We start from the raw sequence: 17,127 nt of genomic DNA on the forward strand, positions 1-17,127 counted from the left end.
AGCTAATAATATCCCCAATTTGCCACTAAACATGAAGGAGAGTGAACGGGGCTACCCTACTTAGATAGAGTACTCAATATAGTAGGACTAAAGAAAGAAGATCAAAATGCCCTTTAAAATTGCGAGAAAGAATAGTCGTATTCTTTGAAATCCTCTTTAGTGAGTAAATGGCCACCCAGCTGAGTGCATTTATATATCTGCCAATGGTCAAGATCATTCAATATTTAGCAGCATATCAATGGCTAGTTAATAAAACACAATGACTTAATTATAGCATTCTTAAGCTTATTATAATAAGCTAAACAAAAATTAGGGCATATGCAAAGGAATTGATGGGCTCTGCATATTGCAAGCGATTGGTAGGAGTACTGTAGTGTTGTATGTACATGCACGACAAATGTGAAAGCAAAGAAGAATATGAATAACTTCCTTTTATCTTTGTTTTTTCCCTAATATTTTAAAACATTATTGTCTGATCAAAGCCTCTTATTATTATTATTATTATTATTTTTTTTTACTTTTAGCTTATATATAAGTCACTCTCCGCTCATGATGAATCCATTAGCCGCTGGTTTTGTTCGGCGGATGAGAGCAGATCAAGCTCTCGGCCTAGTCCACCCTCCACGAACCTTCCGAGATCCGTTCTTCCTTTGAGCAGTCGCTTTCTTCACCTCTATTTGCGCGCTCGCTGTGTGTCTGTGTGTTTGTGTGTGGATTTTCTAGCTATGTGTTGGCTAGGTTAGGATATCATGGAACATGGGCAATCTTCACTTGTTTACGAGAAAACAGTTTGATCTGTGCATCGGTCTTGCATACATGTGAAGATCAGTTCATTTTCGTTTACTTTTGTTGCTTTCTTCTCAATGATTGACGGTGAAGGGAGCCCTCTTCAGTCCACTCATGGGTGGCTGCAGGATTCAATTAGCTGCCGACTCATTCATCCACATGCTGTGTTAAAAGGAGATACCCAGTAAATGAGTGAATGAACCGGGAGACAAATTGGATCTTTAGCTTCCTGTACTTGGACTGAAGGGAGCTCCCTTTCTTGTTATGTTACTTAAATCTCTTCTCTTGATCTAAAATCTTTCTTTGTTAGTACTCATTTTATTTCTTAATTAAGTCCATGTTTGAATAAAGTGGTTTGCTTGAATTGCTAAAGATAAATATCGTTCACCGATTGCTTTTCCCTTTCCAGACGCCAAGCACTCTTATAGTGATGCAGAGGTAAGTTACTTAATTATTACTACCTGTTTGACTTGATGTTGAACATGTTAATTTAAAATTTGGTAAGTCTCTCAGTCCTCTAAGATTATCGTTAATTAAGTTTTAGTGGTGTTTCATCTCTTGTGGTGAACTAGAAAGAGATCTTTACCCTGGAAAGTCGGTAAGAGTAGGCATGTAGAGAAAGCCTTCTCGCTTTTGTGCATCAACAGATGCCTTGTCTTTTCCATGTCTGTTCGTTTCCTTTAAAAATTGTCTCAACTAGGGTTAAGGTATGCAAACTTTAATTAATATTAAAAACATCCTCGAAACTCGTTCAATGAGGGATGAACTAACTTGCTTTTCACTCGTGTCGACAGTAAAGATTTAGGGTTTTGTCAAGCGTACATTCAAGCCTGTGTCACCCAAGAGGCGCCTGAGCATGACATAGATGCTCGCAATATACGACAATAGCGTCTTGGGTCTTGCTCTCTTCCTGCAACAAGTTCCCAGACATGTCTCCCAGAGGTTGCAATTACCGGAATGTCCTCGTGTTATTTCATTTTAGCAGGAGTCTACTGCTCTCTTTCTTTATTTTCTTTTTTTTTTTGTCCATGTTTTCGGTTTGATTGTACCGATCTGTAGGTGGAAGAATAGAGGATTCTTGGACGTCGACTTCTCCCCTGAGCTTGAGCTTTACAGGTCATGAATGTAAGGTTTCTTTGGTGTGGCATGAATTGTGGGCCTCAGTTTTTCCATCTGTATGAAAGACGGGTGAAGGATCATTTTCTTAAGCGGAATATACAAGACGGGTGGTAAGATGGAATTTTCTTTACTTTTTTTTTAGTGTAGGAAAGGAGTAAACTCTTGAGTTTAGGAAGAGGGCCTTCTTTTTGTTTATATGACTGCGATCCTGTTCAGATGCAAGAACTTGAGAAAACGTAGGTGGGAATGACCACACACAGACACCCTCTCTCTCTCTCTCTCTCTCTCTCTCTCTCGCGAGAGCTAGCAAAGAGTTTTTGACTCCTTCTTTCATGGAGTGAGCCGAACAACAAGCATCGACCAACCCCATTGTAGGGCAAACCTTGTGTGCTTTTTAGTTTATTCGAGCTTCACTCGTAATAATTTTCTTCCTTCCTTTATATTTTTTCCTTCACGTACCTCTGAGCCTTTGATCTAGGCAGGGGCTAAGTTATGATTCAAATTTATGGGCTCGAGCTTCACAAAAATTATTTGGCAGACGATTTAATTTGTTAATAAAGTTGTGAAAATGTTCTCGATTTTTATTGAAAACTTGTGTTAGAATGATAAATAAAAACAGTAAAAAAGAAAACACAAAACGAACCACGACAAAGCTGAATCTGCCCAAGTATAATCGACTCTTGAGCTTCAGTATCCAGCAACAAGCTGCTCCTCTAAATCGATTAATCCCGAATGAGAATTTCAGAAAGTGACTCAGTTTTTATCGATGTTTTTAGTTTAGCCCTTGGCCGGCCATCAATTTCTACTATGTATTCGAAGTTATCATGTCGAGAATAATGTCCCCAGACAAGTAATAATTAGTAGGTGGTGGGATTAATATACGTGGCCTTCTACAACCATTCCATTACCACATCGATGAAACCCTAGAACATGATCACTTTCGCGTGAGAGGAAAAGAGGCAAGTATTTTTTTCAGGTGGGTTATTACCAGGTAAATTTACCAAAAGTTTGGATTCTTCTCAATTCACTGTTCTTCGGCTGTACATGTGCCAGACCTGCCGTTCTCGGTTCTTCCTTTTCCAAACGAATCTCTGAAGGGAAAAAAATCCCGACCTTCAGATGTTACTAGGAATGCTCGATCCTTAATTTTTTACCTCTCTAAGCCCATAAACGCTATTCTAATTTTGGATACGAGCTTTTTCCAGATCATGATCTGTATCCCACTTTTTCGAAATCCAACGGCTTTTTTCTCTTTGCATGATTTGATCATTGCACCACCTTTGACAAACACAAGTGCTATAGTTTTTCGTCATTATTGTTTTATAAGAGCTAGCCTTGATGAAATGGTGAATTCTCAACGTGTAAGTACACAAGTGGTTCGAATTGGGATTCAATATATTTTGGTTCTCAAAGCTGGGATTTGACAATCTTTTAAGGAGCTGTGCAGGGTGTTATTAAAATCACCCCTTGTCGTAAAGTTTCATATCTCCTTTATTCTCTGGGGCCTGGATGTTCCGACCCATTTGGAAAAGGTTTAGTGTGATTAAATTGGAGTATCTTCTAAATCGAAATGCATGTCTTGTCCAGCATCCTCTTTACATATCAAACAAAATTGGCTATTTGGAGAAGAAAATGGGCGGACGATTGTTGTTGATCATGATTGTAGATTCAGCTCAAAAACTATATTTTACTCCAACTGCGTTCCTATTTCCACCTGAAAAATCTGTGGCAGCTGATAATCTACTGAACTTAACTAGGGTTTGTTGCTAATAAAGAAGTGCAAAGGACAGACTCTGCAATATCCAAGAAAAGGGCAACATCATGCACTACAATTAATGATGATCAGTCATGTCTTCTTTGGTAGAAAACAAAAACCACAAATAATTACTGGTTTGATAACCTACAACTTTTATAAGAAAAATGAGCAACATCCATAAAAGCATTGTTAATAGATTATCTAAATGTAAAAATAAAATCTCATTTAACTATTAGAATTGAAAAACTACTTGTAATAGAATATGCAAACTCAAATTAATTGATTTTGAGCAAAAGTGTATGTAAAAATAAAATCAAATTTACTTGTTACTCTTTAAAGAGCAAATGTTTATTTTATTATTTCATATTATTCATGAATACTAATTTAATTAGAATGTGATTACTAATAAATAAAATAGTAAAATATGATGAAATAAAATAAATAAATAATTAAAAAAAGTTAAATATTTTTTAAGTATTGATTACTTATTACTATATAATGAATAAATAGATAATTCAATATAGAGATTTGATGTGAATAGTTAAAGTCAAATTAATCTTATATTATTTTATTGTTATATAAGTTATTTATGTGAATGAAATAGTCAAAGTTAAATTCATCAAAAGTATCCTTTAAATTTGGATAATTTATTAAGAATGCTCTATGTGCATCTATGCTAAAAGATGGGTGCTGCTTGCAAGAGGAATTAATATAAAAGTAAAATCATAAATTAATTTTATTCTATGTAATTTATTATATTTATTTTATAATAAATTTTACAATCTCATATATCATATCAAATCATATTAATATTTGCCGTCTTAAAATTAAAGGTAGATTCATTTCTTTCTCTTTTTTCCCTTTAATGATTAATGCTTCAAAGAGACGAAAGAAGTGTTGCTTCTGCATCTCTATCATGATCTGTAGCAAACCGATCTCATGGTTTTCTTCTGTGTAAGTAATACTACTTGACTCGAGAGGAAACAAAGATCAGTTTGGTAAAAGCAAGCACGTGAGAGACTAGTACAAAAGCAACATATTTTTTAATTTGGAAATAACATTTACCAAGATCTTATGATCTTCAAGATACAGATTGCTTTAGGCCAAAAATAAAAATTCAAAGATACGATCATTGCTTGTGGGTTAGCTAAAGGAATCGTATCTTTATATTATTGTAATATTCTACATATAACTCTTCTTTTACTTCCAAAAGCTCGGCTTTTTTAAGCATTATACTTTTGCAGGAATATGAAACTTGTCGGAGTTTCTTCTGAGATATAAGTTCACAAAAATGGAAAAAATTGTTAGAAGGTACGTAGTATTAGAATCAATTGACTCGTAATCCTAATCGTATTGAGATATTCTATTCTCAAACTAGTGTATAGAGTATATCATTTCTATTATTTAAATGATAAAATTTGATCAGTATAATTCAAATTTTAAAATTTATTTTTTAAATCAAATTATGTTATGTAAGTATTTTACTAAATATAGTCTATACACGAAATTGAAAATAAAATTTTTCAATCACATTACCGGCCAAGATCATCAATACATAATATAGGATAATATTAAATTATAAATAATATAATGATTAAAAAATACAAATAGAAAACTGCAATCTACACATTTTTCATCCCTATTTCATGTCACTTGACAGCCATGCATGCAAAAAGTTGTTATACAAAAGATTGTACTTGACCCTTAAATTGGGGAAATTCCCTTGTTTGAATGGCTCGGGAAAGGTCCTACACTCGTCATATAATCTGAAACTTGTAAGATAAGGCACGTACACTGTGTCTTCAATCTGTTTTATAACCTAATGCTTTACTCAAAATAGGTGGGTGCATGTCTCCATGCAGCAGGCCTGCATGATTGCTACAATGATAAAGGTCGCCTGAAATCTGCTTAATTTACCCTATATTAAGGGAAGGAAATTTGTAAGTACCCTCATCCAACTTTAGAAATTTAAATATGATAATATTGTAGGAAAAAAAGGTTGATGGCATACATTTGATTTTCGATATAATACAAATATATCGAGAATGATTGTACGTCATTTTGTTAGGCATCATCTTCGGCAAGGTATCTTACTTTTTTGCTCCATCTCCACTAAGACCCGCTTGCTAACATCTTTACAAAATCTCATCTATCCAGTCGATCGACTTCGTAATATTGTTTCCAAACTTAAATTGGTTCCATCTTCTAGAGTTTGAGGGATGATGTTGATTCATATTACTTTGATTAGAATAATACTTCTTTATTTTAATTGGTCTAAAAAATAGGCACTCTCACTATACATAGTATTTATCTAAAAATAATAGAATTCTCCTTCACATTCCATTTTCACTTATTTTTATCATTCCCCTTTTCCTAAAACTTGATCTACTCGTCTAATCAAGTGATCTAACTTCCAGGAAAATCCTTCTCTTTAACATATATCTGAGCGTTTTCCAGGAAACTTCATTTAAGGATAGAAAGAATTATAAACAGATGTATTTACTGGGATGGCCAATGATTTTCGCAAAATCAATTATAACCATTTTCACAAAATGCAAAAATATATATTTCCACGCAATTTTTGTCAAAAACGCCAAGGAATGATGTTCGATCAATATAATGCTTTGGAATTTTTTTTCTTTTTTTCGGCAGGCAGAGATTGACTGTTTTTGTCGAAAGTGGGTCCTTGCCAAACTATTTAAACCCTCTATCCAATGCAGTACTGTTCCCTAAAGTGCGAGGAGTAACAAGAAAGAAAATCTGAAGCTGCTGGGAAAGTTGGTTCAATGTCTTCGGCTAAAGTTGGGGGTTCCTGCCAAACTATTTCCAAGTTCTAGCTGTACTTTGCGCCCATAGAAAGCTGGCCAGAATCCCGGCTAATTAGATGGAAAATACTCTAACTACAAAAAAGATTTATATGTATATATATATATATATATATATATCGAATGATTCATGCACGATTACATTAAGTACCAAAATATGCTAAACAGAATAAGCTAAAGAAAAATTTTACTCATCATCCTTGTAAAGAAATTCATAAGACTAACTTATCCAATAAAACCGATTCAAAAAGAGAGGTTTGCTCCAATCTTATAAGCATGCTCAAGACTTTATCTACAGGCAATGTGAAATTTATTATTTAACACCCCCTTCACGTGCAGGTCAGTATTTTTTCTAGTCCCTGTCACAGAATAAGTAGTGTAGACCTTCATTCATCCTGTGACAGGTTTTGATACAATGAAAAAATTTGTAAGTCTAACTCATCTCATAAAATCGGTTCAAAGAGAGATATTTGCTCCAATCTTATAAACATGTCGAAGATCTTGTCTACAGGTAATGTGCGATTTATTTTTCAACACCATGCACTATACATCACACATAATTTTTTATCTTTTAATATTTTTTCCTTAACAAGTATGTGGTACATATAGAGATGATGAGTAGAAGAACTTAATTAATTTAGTAAGAATAAAACTAAAAATAAAATAAAAATAAGTGTGATGCGTAGTATGTGAGATGATGAGTACCAAAGCTTATTAATATTATTCTTTACAAGAAAATGATACTTAACACCATATTTCACAACCATAGCCTCATAGTCAATTATCAACAAAAAATACCATTTTTTTTTTATTTTGAATTTTTGTCTTATTTTTTCCACTTTTGACTTTTCTTTTTAAATTTTATAATTTTTGACAAGCGGTGATTTCATATAATATCAGAGAAAAGATCCTGAGTTTGAACTGACTCTATATTTTTTTTTATTTAATTAAATATTTCACGTGTTGGACCTATTTATTGAGGATGAGTTTGACCCACACTTGATAGGAAGTGTTAAGATAAATACAAATAATTAAATTTATCTCTTACTATTATATTAAGCTTTTAAGAGAAGTGATGATTTCACATTTATTAATGATTTTTAAAAGGGGTGCTCCCTAAGACCTTTCACTATATTCTTAAAGTATTCTAGCATGTAAATGTTAATAATTATTTTAAAATTTTAAGCTTTTAACCACATTAGTATTTGATCAGTCCTTAGTGAAATATTTAAGATCATGAGTAAATATTTAGGTTAGTAAACTAATAAAAATTAAGGCTGATATGGGTGCTGATATGATCTCAAATTATTTGAATTGATCATTTGTGAATAGTAATATTTTGTGAGTCTCAATGAGATGTGTTTGAAAAAATGAAGTATGTTGAATTATGTGTTTAAATGTATGAAGTAGATTGAGATATGTTTACCCTTTTATGTAAAGTTTATAAAATAGTGAGTCTCATCGATAATTAGTTTAAAATATGTTTATATGGGTTTGACATCTAAACATAACTTTAAAATAATTTTAAATTTTACAAATCAAATCATGTAATATAGATGATGTGATATAAAAGACTTTAAATAGCACTACTCGTGTGCTTTACATACTTAAGAATAAAATAATTCCACTAATATTTGATCAGTAAAATATTTAAGGTCACGAGTAAATATTTTGGTTAGTAAAATAATAAAAATTAAAAATAAAAGAGACGCCCCATGCACAGTACTTTGAGTCATCCCCACAAACTACATTTTTTTTTTCCTTTTTTTCTTTTAATTTTTTTTAAATTTTTTTGGTTTTATTATTTCAAAACTAATTGAATTCTTTTATTCATTATCTATACACTATACATTTAGTAATGGAAAAAAAAAATTAATATGTAGTATGTGAGGATAATGAGTAAAATTTTTCTTATTTTTGAGATCGATCATCAGTCATTTCAACTGACGTGTCATGTTTTAAGTGACTTTTCATTAAAGTATTCTACCTATGAAGCCATTTATAATGGATAAATATTTTAGTCACAAATAAATCTCGTAAAAATAAACCTACAAACTGATGTGATTTGATGCGATATATTAAATTGTAAAATTATTTTTATTAAAAAATATATCTAACATATTATATAAAACTATGTCAATTTGTGAATTTAATTTAACGTGATCTCTTTTTACCCCGTAACATTTCTCTTTTAAATATGCTACATCAATGACGTAGAATGGTCGGTAAATGTAATAAGAGGCCACATCAGAGAAGGCAGAAGCGCCATGCCTCCACACCGACCAACCCAACTATCTGTTCACCACTTCAGAGATCGTTCTTCTGGAATCAACCTAAGAAATCCAGTAATTTTTTCCTTCTCTTATGAAGTGAACGAACCTTCTTGCTCATTTGGAATGGTGGCATGGCATTTTATATGCCAGACGCTGTTTCATTACATAGAATTGGACAATGAATTAAGACGGATCAAATTAATCAACTAGATTGATAAATGAAAAATGGGTTATGCATAAACGTACGAGATGAGAATTCCATAAACAGGCAAAACAGAGCAGCCCTGCTAACAAAAAGATCAAGAAACGAAGATTTGTTTTACTCAATCCTCCCAAAAAAGAGATCAAGAAAAGCATTCTTATGGGAGATCTTGGATAATTAAAATACCATATGCTCATGTCCAAGTCACTTTACAAACTATGTACGGCTGTAATAAATTTGAATGAACAAACATCATCGATTTTTGAAGGAAATCCAAAGAAAGGTGAAACACCTCTTGCCTTTCACTATGTCAACAAAAGAGTTCAAGATGCCACAATAAAGCTCTTAGCGGCTTTATTTGCTAGAATTGGAGGAAGCCATTTCTTCAGCCCCTTAAGCCGGTTCATGAAGGCCTAGCATGTGGCCATCAATACATCTCATGGATGCAACCTGATCCCAAGCAGATACACAAGACCTTATAAGATACTGGATAATATTAGACTTCAAAATTAAGCAGAAGATATCAATAGAGATTAAGGACATTACCTTTCCATGGATTTCATATTTGATGGGACCATCTAATTCAGCTCCTAATGCCATCAATTTTGTCACTGTACTGTTAATGTCAGTCACTGTGAATGATAGAAGTGAAGAGTATCCGTTCTGTGGGACATGGTCACTGTGAAAATGGATTAGCAGCTGAAATGTTCAACAGCGTTTCTATTGAAGTTAGAATCTTGTGAAGTAGTATTTCCCACTCCTTGTATCAACTATAACTTAAAGAACTTGTGAAACCAGAAAAGAGGCCAAGACTATTTTGTACCTCATTGTGAATAAATAAAGAAAAACCAGAAGCATGACCAAAGTTATACAGAACGTATGGATTGCAGGCTATGGACATTCAGATTGCTTTGAAAGTTGACACATTAGTTTTGTATATAAAGGTGGCAGGCAACATGGTTAAACACCATATTACATCACCAGAAGAATTTTTAAAAAGATTATCATTGTAGCCAAACTGTATGAATTTCAAGTACCCAGAGGAGTTTTTGAAAATACGAGAGCCCAGGTAAAACTCATTTATAAGTTAATGGGTCGAGAAGTATACCGCCCAAACTGAATCAATTTCAAGTAGCCATTTGCATTCCCCCTCCCCTCTATTTTCCACACACACAAGGAGAATAAACTTCATATCCATGATTAGATTAACACAATCATTAAAGCAGTATATTCACAAGAAGCAAAAATTTCCTATTACAACATACCTAACAAAACATTGCAAAGTAATCGTGTGTCCTACGTATTGGCTACTACGTGGAGGGAATATTTTTCAATATAACGTGCAACTCTTCAAGGAAAATGCGGATACACTGATTTCAGCATGCGGGTTTAAAACGCAGCAAACAAGTTCCATTAAATGTGTGTGTTGCATTACATTCCAGATGAAAACAAGTGCAGTGATAACCAGAGTACAAAAGCAAATCGATGGATAAAACGCTCCAGCCTACCCCTTACTCACCAAACTGAAGTAAAAAGAAGTTATAATCCGGTACCTAGTCTTTTGTGGGCAATTCGTCAAGCACAATCAACGCATTGGGTACAAAGGAAGTAATGTGAGTATTGTATTACCTGGGGGATTGCATGAGGCCGAGTTTGAGAGGGCCGGATTGGAGTTCGGCCCAACGGAGAGTGCAAACGTTGACGGTGAAGTCCAATCCCTCCGAGTAGAACCGAGCCGCTTTGGGCACGTCCTTGTGCAGCTGGAGCAACCATCTAAACGACACCGCCGCCATCTCCCTCTCTCTCTCGCACGCGCGCGCACACAGTCACAGAGTCACAAAGGTCAACCCAATTATCCGAATGCTCTATACCTAGTAAATGGGCCGACCACCATGGAAACGGCGTGCCATTGTTTTGGGATATAAAGGAACGTCGTCTGCTCGATGTAGCCTCTAAATGCAAACGACCTGCTCGAGTTTTATTGGTTCGAGTTGAATGGGCTTAGCTTTTGATCCTTCAAAAATGGCGCATCAACACAATTACTAATATTTATTTATTATTATTTTTTTTTATACCTACCAAAATCCCCTTATTGAAAAAGATGGATTTTTCTGGTCTAAATAAAGTATGTCTTGTTTATTTTGTAAAATATTTTCTTAACATGTTATCAAAAATTTTATGTAAATTTTATGTGCAATAATTTTTGCTTACTTCTTACACATTCTATTTATGTGATTAGTTACGTAAATTAAAGACAGCTTTATAAAAATAAATATAAAAGTATTATTATCTTTAATATATGATTGATAAAAGGATTGTTTGTTTATCATTACTTAAAAATATATTATATACACAAAATTCCATCTTCCATAGGCACCATTGAGAACAGTCGCAACATTAGCATTTGTGATGGTGGCAGAAGGAATGAGCAATGGCCCATCTGGATATTAATTATCAAGTCACATGGAGGAATTCATTTGCGATTGCCACTGTGAGTCGCGACACCTTAAGAAAGGCAACCGGGCGGTACTTTTACAACCCACAAGCTTGTTACTCTCAGAATGTACACATTATCCTATTGCATAAACACTGACCAAATATGTCGTCAAGGAGGGAGACTACACTCCTAAATCCAAAACCAAAAACTTCCCTTTTTGGGCTACAAACAATACCAGTCTGCCTTTAGCTTCTGAGGCTTTTATCTGATGAACCAGATCATAGAAAAGCACTAAAATGCTACTAGACCTGCTTAATAACGTTTCAGTGGAGACTTGCTGCGCAAAGGTTTTGTATACAACAACTAGTTATGCATCTAGTCCACGATCCAGAATATTAAACAAGAAACCGAAAATAATTAGAAAGCATTTGCATAATTTGGAGATCGCTTCCACCAAATGCACCCATGAAAAAGACTTTCCATATAAAGTTATGCTTGTGCAAACGTGGGACAGACAGATATTGGTGATGACTACCTGGGATGAATATGCATAAAGGCTGAAAGTATTTACTCAAAATTGCAATGGCTCCGAACTTATCCATGTCTGTAGTAAAGTTACACATATGCATATTGAATTACAAAATGACAAAAGATAAGATGGAACCATGATCATTTAAAAAAACAAAGGGAGATTCAAAATCAGAAAAAGTACTGCAGCCTATTCGCAAACTGCAAATTCCCGACCAGCAAGGCAGAACCATCCAATGCCATTGGCCTAGATAGGAAGCTTTTAGAGTCTTTAAAACTTTATGCCAGCAACTAAATTATGGAAACCTATGAGAAACGTTTGAAAGCTTTTAAACGAGAGCGTGGACCCTTTGACCTTGCTTCAAGAAGCTTTGCTTTCAAAGTATTCTCCTTCAAGCGTTGAGGCAATATTGAAGAAGATGCGGATGCATCATGATCTGGAGATGTGAGTTTTTCCATCCATTGTCGTACAGGACTAGCCTGATTCCTCCATCCAGAGTTACTGCAGGAAGCCTCACCATAATTACTGTCAGGATTTAAGTTCCCAACATCTGACAATGAGAGTTGACTTTGTAATAGGTTATCAACTGTGTAATTTGAATTCATCACATGGATTTCATCATGTTTATTCCTATTTTGGTAACAGCTGTCTTCGGTGGCTTCGTAACGTTCGGACTTTTGGGATATGCTTGTGTCAATTGGCTTCCCTTCTGTATTTTTACACTCTACTGTATCCCCTACCTGGGACTTCTTATTTCCTGCACATGACATAGCCCGATCCATCTGTTCTTCAAACTTAACTCGCAAGCTGGGTGGAGTACAACTTTTTACCCGTTCATGAGAGAAGTTTTTTTTCTTCAATTCATGTAATTTCACTGCTTCATCAATATGACCATCTATAACTTCATACTCATGTGATTTTAAGTCATTGTTTCTAGGTTTGTTCAGCTCAAAACAATGCGAATCGCTTTCTAAAGAATCTCCTTCATCACCCATGTCCTGAGGTGCACTCAGAGCCCCATTCAAAGGGACAGACTCAAGTGACTTGCGGCGAACCCTTGGCAACAGATTTTCCATACTCTTATTATCCAGGCGTTTAGATTGAAGAAAGGTTTCTATTTCAAAGTTCAACTTTTCCACTATTGAATTCTTTTCAGCAACACCATGTTGAACTTCTTGGTGCTGCATCTGCATACGTTCATCAAGCCATGATTCAGATAGATGGAGAATCAGACGATCTCGGTCAGCCCTTCCAGCCCAATCCTGGTCAGATTTCTGTTTTAAAGCATGCACCTCTTGTTCATAGTCTTTAATTTCCCTAGCAAATTCATCACAGAGGTGTTCCATCAACATCCTAGATTTTCTCTCCCTTTCTAGCTCTTTAAGAGCATTAGAAAAAGAAGATTTTACCTCAGATAGCTCCCGAGCTAACTTTCTATGTAGGCTCTCTGATCTTTTCCTTAACTTCCTCTCATCTTCTAGCTCATCTCTTACGGATTGAACTGCAACATGGATTCGATCCTGTTCCTTACTCTTCCTAACTAGTTTATCTTCTGCAATTTGCCTCATCAAGTCATCCATCTCATACCTACCAGTTTGCCTATCTCGCATCAACTCTTTAATTTTGATACGGGATTGGTCCAGCTCCATTTTCAATGCTTTTATGAATGACATATTGGACACATGCTGTTCTTCCAAACTCCAGATTCGATTTAATACTTTGAGCAGTTCTGTAGATGTTTTAAGATTGTAATGTGATTCACCAACTCTTCCCCTGAAATCCAAAGAACTGGTAGGAGTGACTGCAGGGTTGTAAGGTCCCACCTACAAGAGAAAAGCATGTGAACCTACGCAAAAAGTGTGGTGGAGAGAGAACTGATTGAGGAAGGTTAAGATATGATGTAATACTGAAGGAAAAAAGGTGATGATACTAAGACTGAAGGTTGATGAGAGAACATATGCTGCACCCATTGTAAACAGTGTAAACGTCTTCAGTGCTAACTTTATGTGGGCACAGCAAACTGATATATGCAATACAATTTAGAAACACCTACATACTTTTGTGTATTAGTATAAGTCTATTCACTTTATCCACTGCCCAAGGGCTATAGGCAGGGTCAATTGCTTCCCTAGAATATATTTTCTGCTTCCAGTGATGAACAATAAGGACGTTCATGTTCTTGATATCTCAAGGAAAATGCATGGTTCCATAGTTTTTCACATGGTATTCAAAGGTACAAATTTGTGAATCTGGGCCATGCCTTTCAGTCTGTTTTGGACACATCATAGTCACTCTGCCTTATTCAGCATGCTTAATGGTATTGTGCCCAACAAAACCAGTATTCAAACCATAACAAAATAAAAGAAGAAAGAGCATTAAGTTGAAAATTGTCAAAAAGATCGTGGTTATTTACCTCCATGGAACTACCATAACTTGCGGGAGATACAGGCTGCAAGGCATGATTATTCCTTTCAATGGCTCGATGATGTTGCATGAGTGATGCAGCAACATGCCTCCTCAAACTGCTTGCGCTGCCTGGCTGGCATGGGTAATCAGATGTCAATCAGTTACAAAAAGATAACTTGTGCTTGTGAGGTCCATCCTCTATAGGGATGCCTGAAACACGGAAGTATAGCAACCTCCATAATATGCAGAGTTGACTGGATATACTTGAGAATTCACAGGGGTACGGATGGATTCAATCAAAATAAACGCCACTTAACTGATCAATTTTAAAAAACCCCCATCTAATGTATAATAAACAGCATGGATATTATTAGTTAATTAGTCAAGCTGAGAGGCAAGGTTGCATAATCAGGGTTGAAGAACTATGTAGCACTTTTCCATTAAGTAGAAAATCAACAACAGAACAGAAGATGTAAAACGGTTATAGTTGACCAATACGAAGTACAAACATCAGACAACCTTTACCAGTGGCCTAACAGAACAGGGATTACAATCACTTAAATCTATATTACAATTCTATCTAAACCCAGAATAACCCGAAAAGGGTAGGGAAAAAAAAACTTCCCTCAGCAAAATCGTAACATTTTCCTGCCAACTTGGATGAACAAACTAATCTATCAGAGAAAGAGCAGAGCCAAGCCTTGAACAAGCTAATTGACTGGTTTAATAACACGAGACATTTTAAAAGTAATGTTGCGTAATACAACTCTAAGAGCCATCAAAGATCCAAAAACATACAGAAGAAAGGCCCCAAAAATTAAAACCATAAAGAGAAAGATAAACACACAATAAAAGGCTCATTCATTTTACATATGACTTGCCCCGAGTACGAAAGTAGGTGTTAGGGAAAAAATAATTGAAGGTTAATTCCAAGCAACCAGAATCATGGAACTTTGGACATATCCAGAAACTCCACCATACATTCAATTAATCAGGACCAGGACCAAAATCACAAACCTCAAATCTAGGAACAAACCAATACCTGATCAGGAGAACCTGGAGAATTGTCAGCCAAAAAGTGGGATAGGTCCAGACCCTTGTCCCTGCTCTGCTTATTATAGTTGTGGTGGTGGTGGCGGCGCAATCTGGAGTCAGAACCAGCAGCACCGTTACTGACACTACGATGCATTTTAGATACTGGAAAATAAAGGTGATGGAACTCCAAGAAAGCCGCGGCGAGCTTTCTAGCAGAAGGAGGGTTAAGAGGGTAGTCATTAATGATGGTGTCATGGGGAGGCGGAGCCCAATGTCTCCAAGAGAGCACTGGAGTACCTGGGCCCCCTTTTTTCTCTAGCAATACTACCCCTCTCCTCAACTTTTCTCCCAAATTTTCCTTTTTTTCTGCTTCCCCTTCCCCACTTTTCTCTCCCCTTTCCATTCTTTTCTATTTTCTTCCTTTTTCTAAGCTTGAAATGGTTTCTTCTCTCTCATTCTTTTTTACCCTTTTATGAAGGGCTTTGGGAAAGATGGCTGTGATTTTTTTTTCCCTTCTTGTATTTTAGTTACAGCATGTATCGACTTTTCTCTTCCTCCTCCTCTTCCTCTTCTCTTGTTAAGTCTTGATATCCATGAACGAAAGTTACGAAATAGGATGATCATGAGAATTGATCTCCATGGCCAAAATATCTTTTAAGGAAAAAAGAAGAAGAAGAAGAAAAGTACGATTTATTTAGCACCAAACAACATAAGAAACCACGTGGTAAATAGCCCTCTGATCGCCGTAATAGTGTCGCAGTCTGCCATAACTTTCCGTGCCGTGTTGATGAAGTTGAGCTCAACAACATGAACTTTGTAAGCCGTTGGATCACATACTCTTCCGTCGGGTCCCTGTCTTGCACAACAAAACGCCATCCGTATACATGTGTCTTTATTTGTGAAAGTTTTAAATAGATAAATTATATATAAATTTTTATAAAAAAATTAAATTATATTTAAAAAAATGTACGAGATTTGTAACCAAAGTTACTTATACATTTTAGATGAACATAAAATAAAAGAGAAATACTATTCCTACATAAGTTTTCTACCGAAAACTTTTACCAAATTGTGTTTTTATTTTTTTAATTTTATTTAATGATTAAGAAAATATTTTTTAACAATTTATAAATTTTATTATTTTTTAAAAATATTTAAAATGATTAAAAAATATGTAAATAAAATAAAAAATAATAAAAAAATGACTTAGCCTTTTCGTACCCATTCGGTAACCACTTTTCGACAAGTGTAGATCTCTCAAAATAAAAACACACGCATCCGTACAACTACCCCACTGTCAATAGATCAACCACCACTTCTACCGACATAGCCTAGTTGCTTTGCATTAAAAAAAAAAAAAAAAAAAAAAAAACCAGTCCTAGTTACAATTTCTTACCAAATTTATTTTATCAGTTTTATTTTTGATTTAAATTTAATTTTTAACATATTAATAACTGATAAAAAAAAGAGTAAATTTTATATAATTTTTTTAAAATATAATTAATAGAAAATAACAACGAATATACTATGCATAAAATAAAATACAAAAAAATAGTCAATGCTATACTAATAGTATTACTAATATACTATATATTAATGATAAATTAGTAATATTATATTAAATAATACTCTACGTAGTTATAGTGATTTAATACTAACATATTAAATTAACTATACTAATTCTATCATAAATTTATACATATATTATAGTTTATATCATAACTCTTATAATATATTAATATATTAATATATATTAATA

At 34.5% G+C, this 17,127-nt stretch overlaps 2 protein-coding genes and 1 long non-coding RNA gene across 3 annotated transcripts; 1 reads left to right on the forward strand and 2 right to left on the reverse strand.

Moving 5' to 3' along the window:
- The first annotated feature begins 500 nt into the window (after positions 1-500).
- On the forward strand, positions 501-2,496 carry LOC122289015. The gene is made up of 2 exons (XR_006236073.1): positions 501-1,728; positions 1,846-2,496. It is a non-coding gene; the product is annotated as an uncharacterized LOC122289015 (long non-coding RNA).
- Positions 2,497-9,056: 6,560 nt separating this feature from the next.
- LOC122289170 lies at positions 9,057-10,985 on the reverse strand. The gene is made up of 3 exons (XM_043096131.1): positions 10,591-10,985; positions 9,508-9,640; positions 9,057-9,411 (listed from the first exon to the last, which is right to left on the reverse strand). The coding sequence occupies exons 1-3, from the start codon at positions 10,752-10,754 to the stop codon at positions 9,355-9,357; spliced, it is 354 nt and encodes a 117-aa protein (XP_042952065.1). The 5' UTR covers positions 10,755-10,985; the 3' UTR covers positions 9,057-9,354.
- Positions 10,986-11,945: 960 nt separating this feature from the next.
- On the reverse strand, positions 11,946-16,066 carry LOC122290011 (uncharacterized protein At5g41620-like). The gene is made up of 3 exons (XM_043097517.1): positions 15,376-16,066; positions 14,341-14,466; positions 11,946-13,750 (listed from the first exon to the last, which is right to left on the reverse strand). The coding sequence occupies exons 1-3, from the start codon at positions 15,769-15,771 to the stop codon at positions 12,233-12,235; spliced, it is 2,040 nt and encodes a 679-aa protein (XP_042953451.1). The 5' UTR covers positions 15,772-16,066; the 3' UTR covers positions 11,946-12,232.
- Between the last annotated feature and the right edge of the window lie 1,061 nt (positions 16,067-17,127).

The sequence above is a fragment of the Carya illinoinensis genome, chromosome 12 (genome assembly GCF_018687715.1).
Source record: "Carya illinoinensis cultivar Pawnee chromosome 12, C.illinoinensisPawnee_v1, whole genome shotgun sequence".
In the NCBI taxonomy this organism is placed as follows: Eukaryota; Viridiplantae; Streptophyta; class Magnoliopsida; order Fagales; family Juglandaceae; genus Carya; species Carya illinoinensis.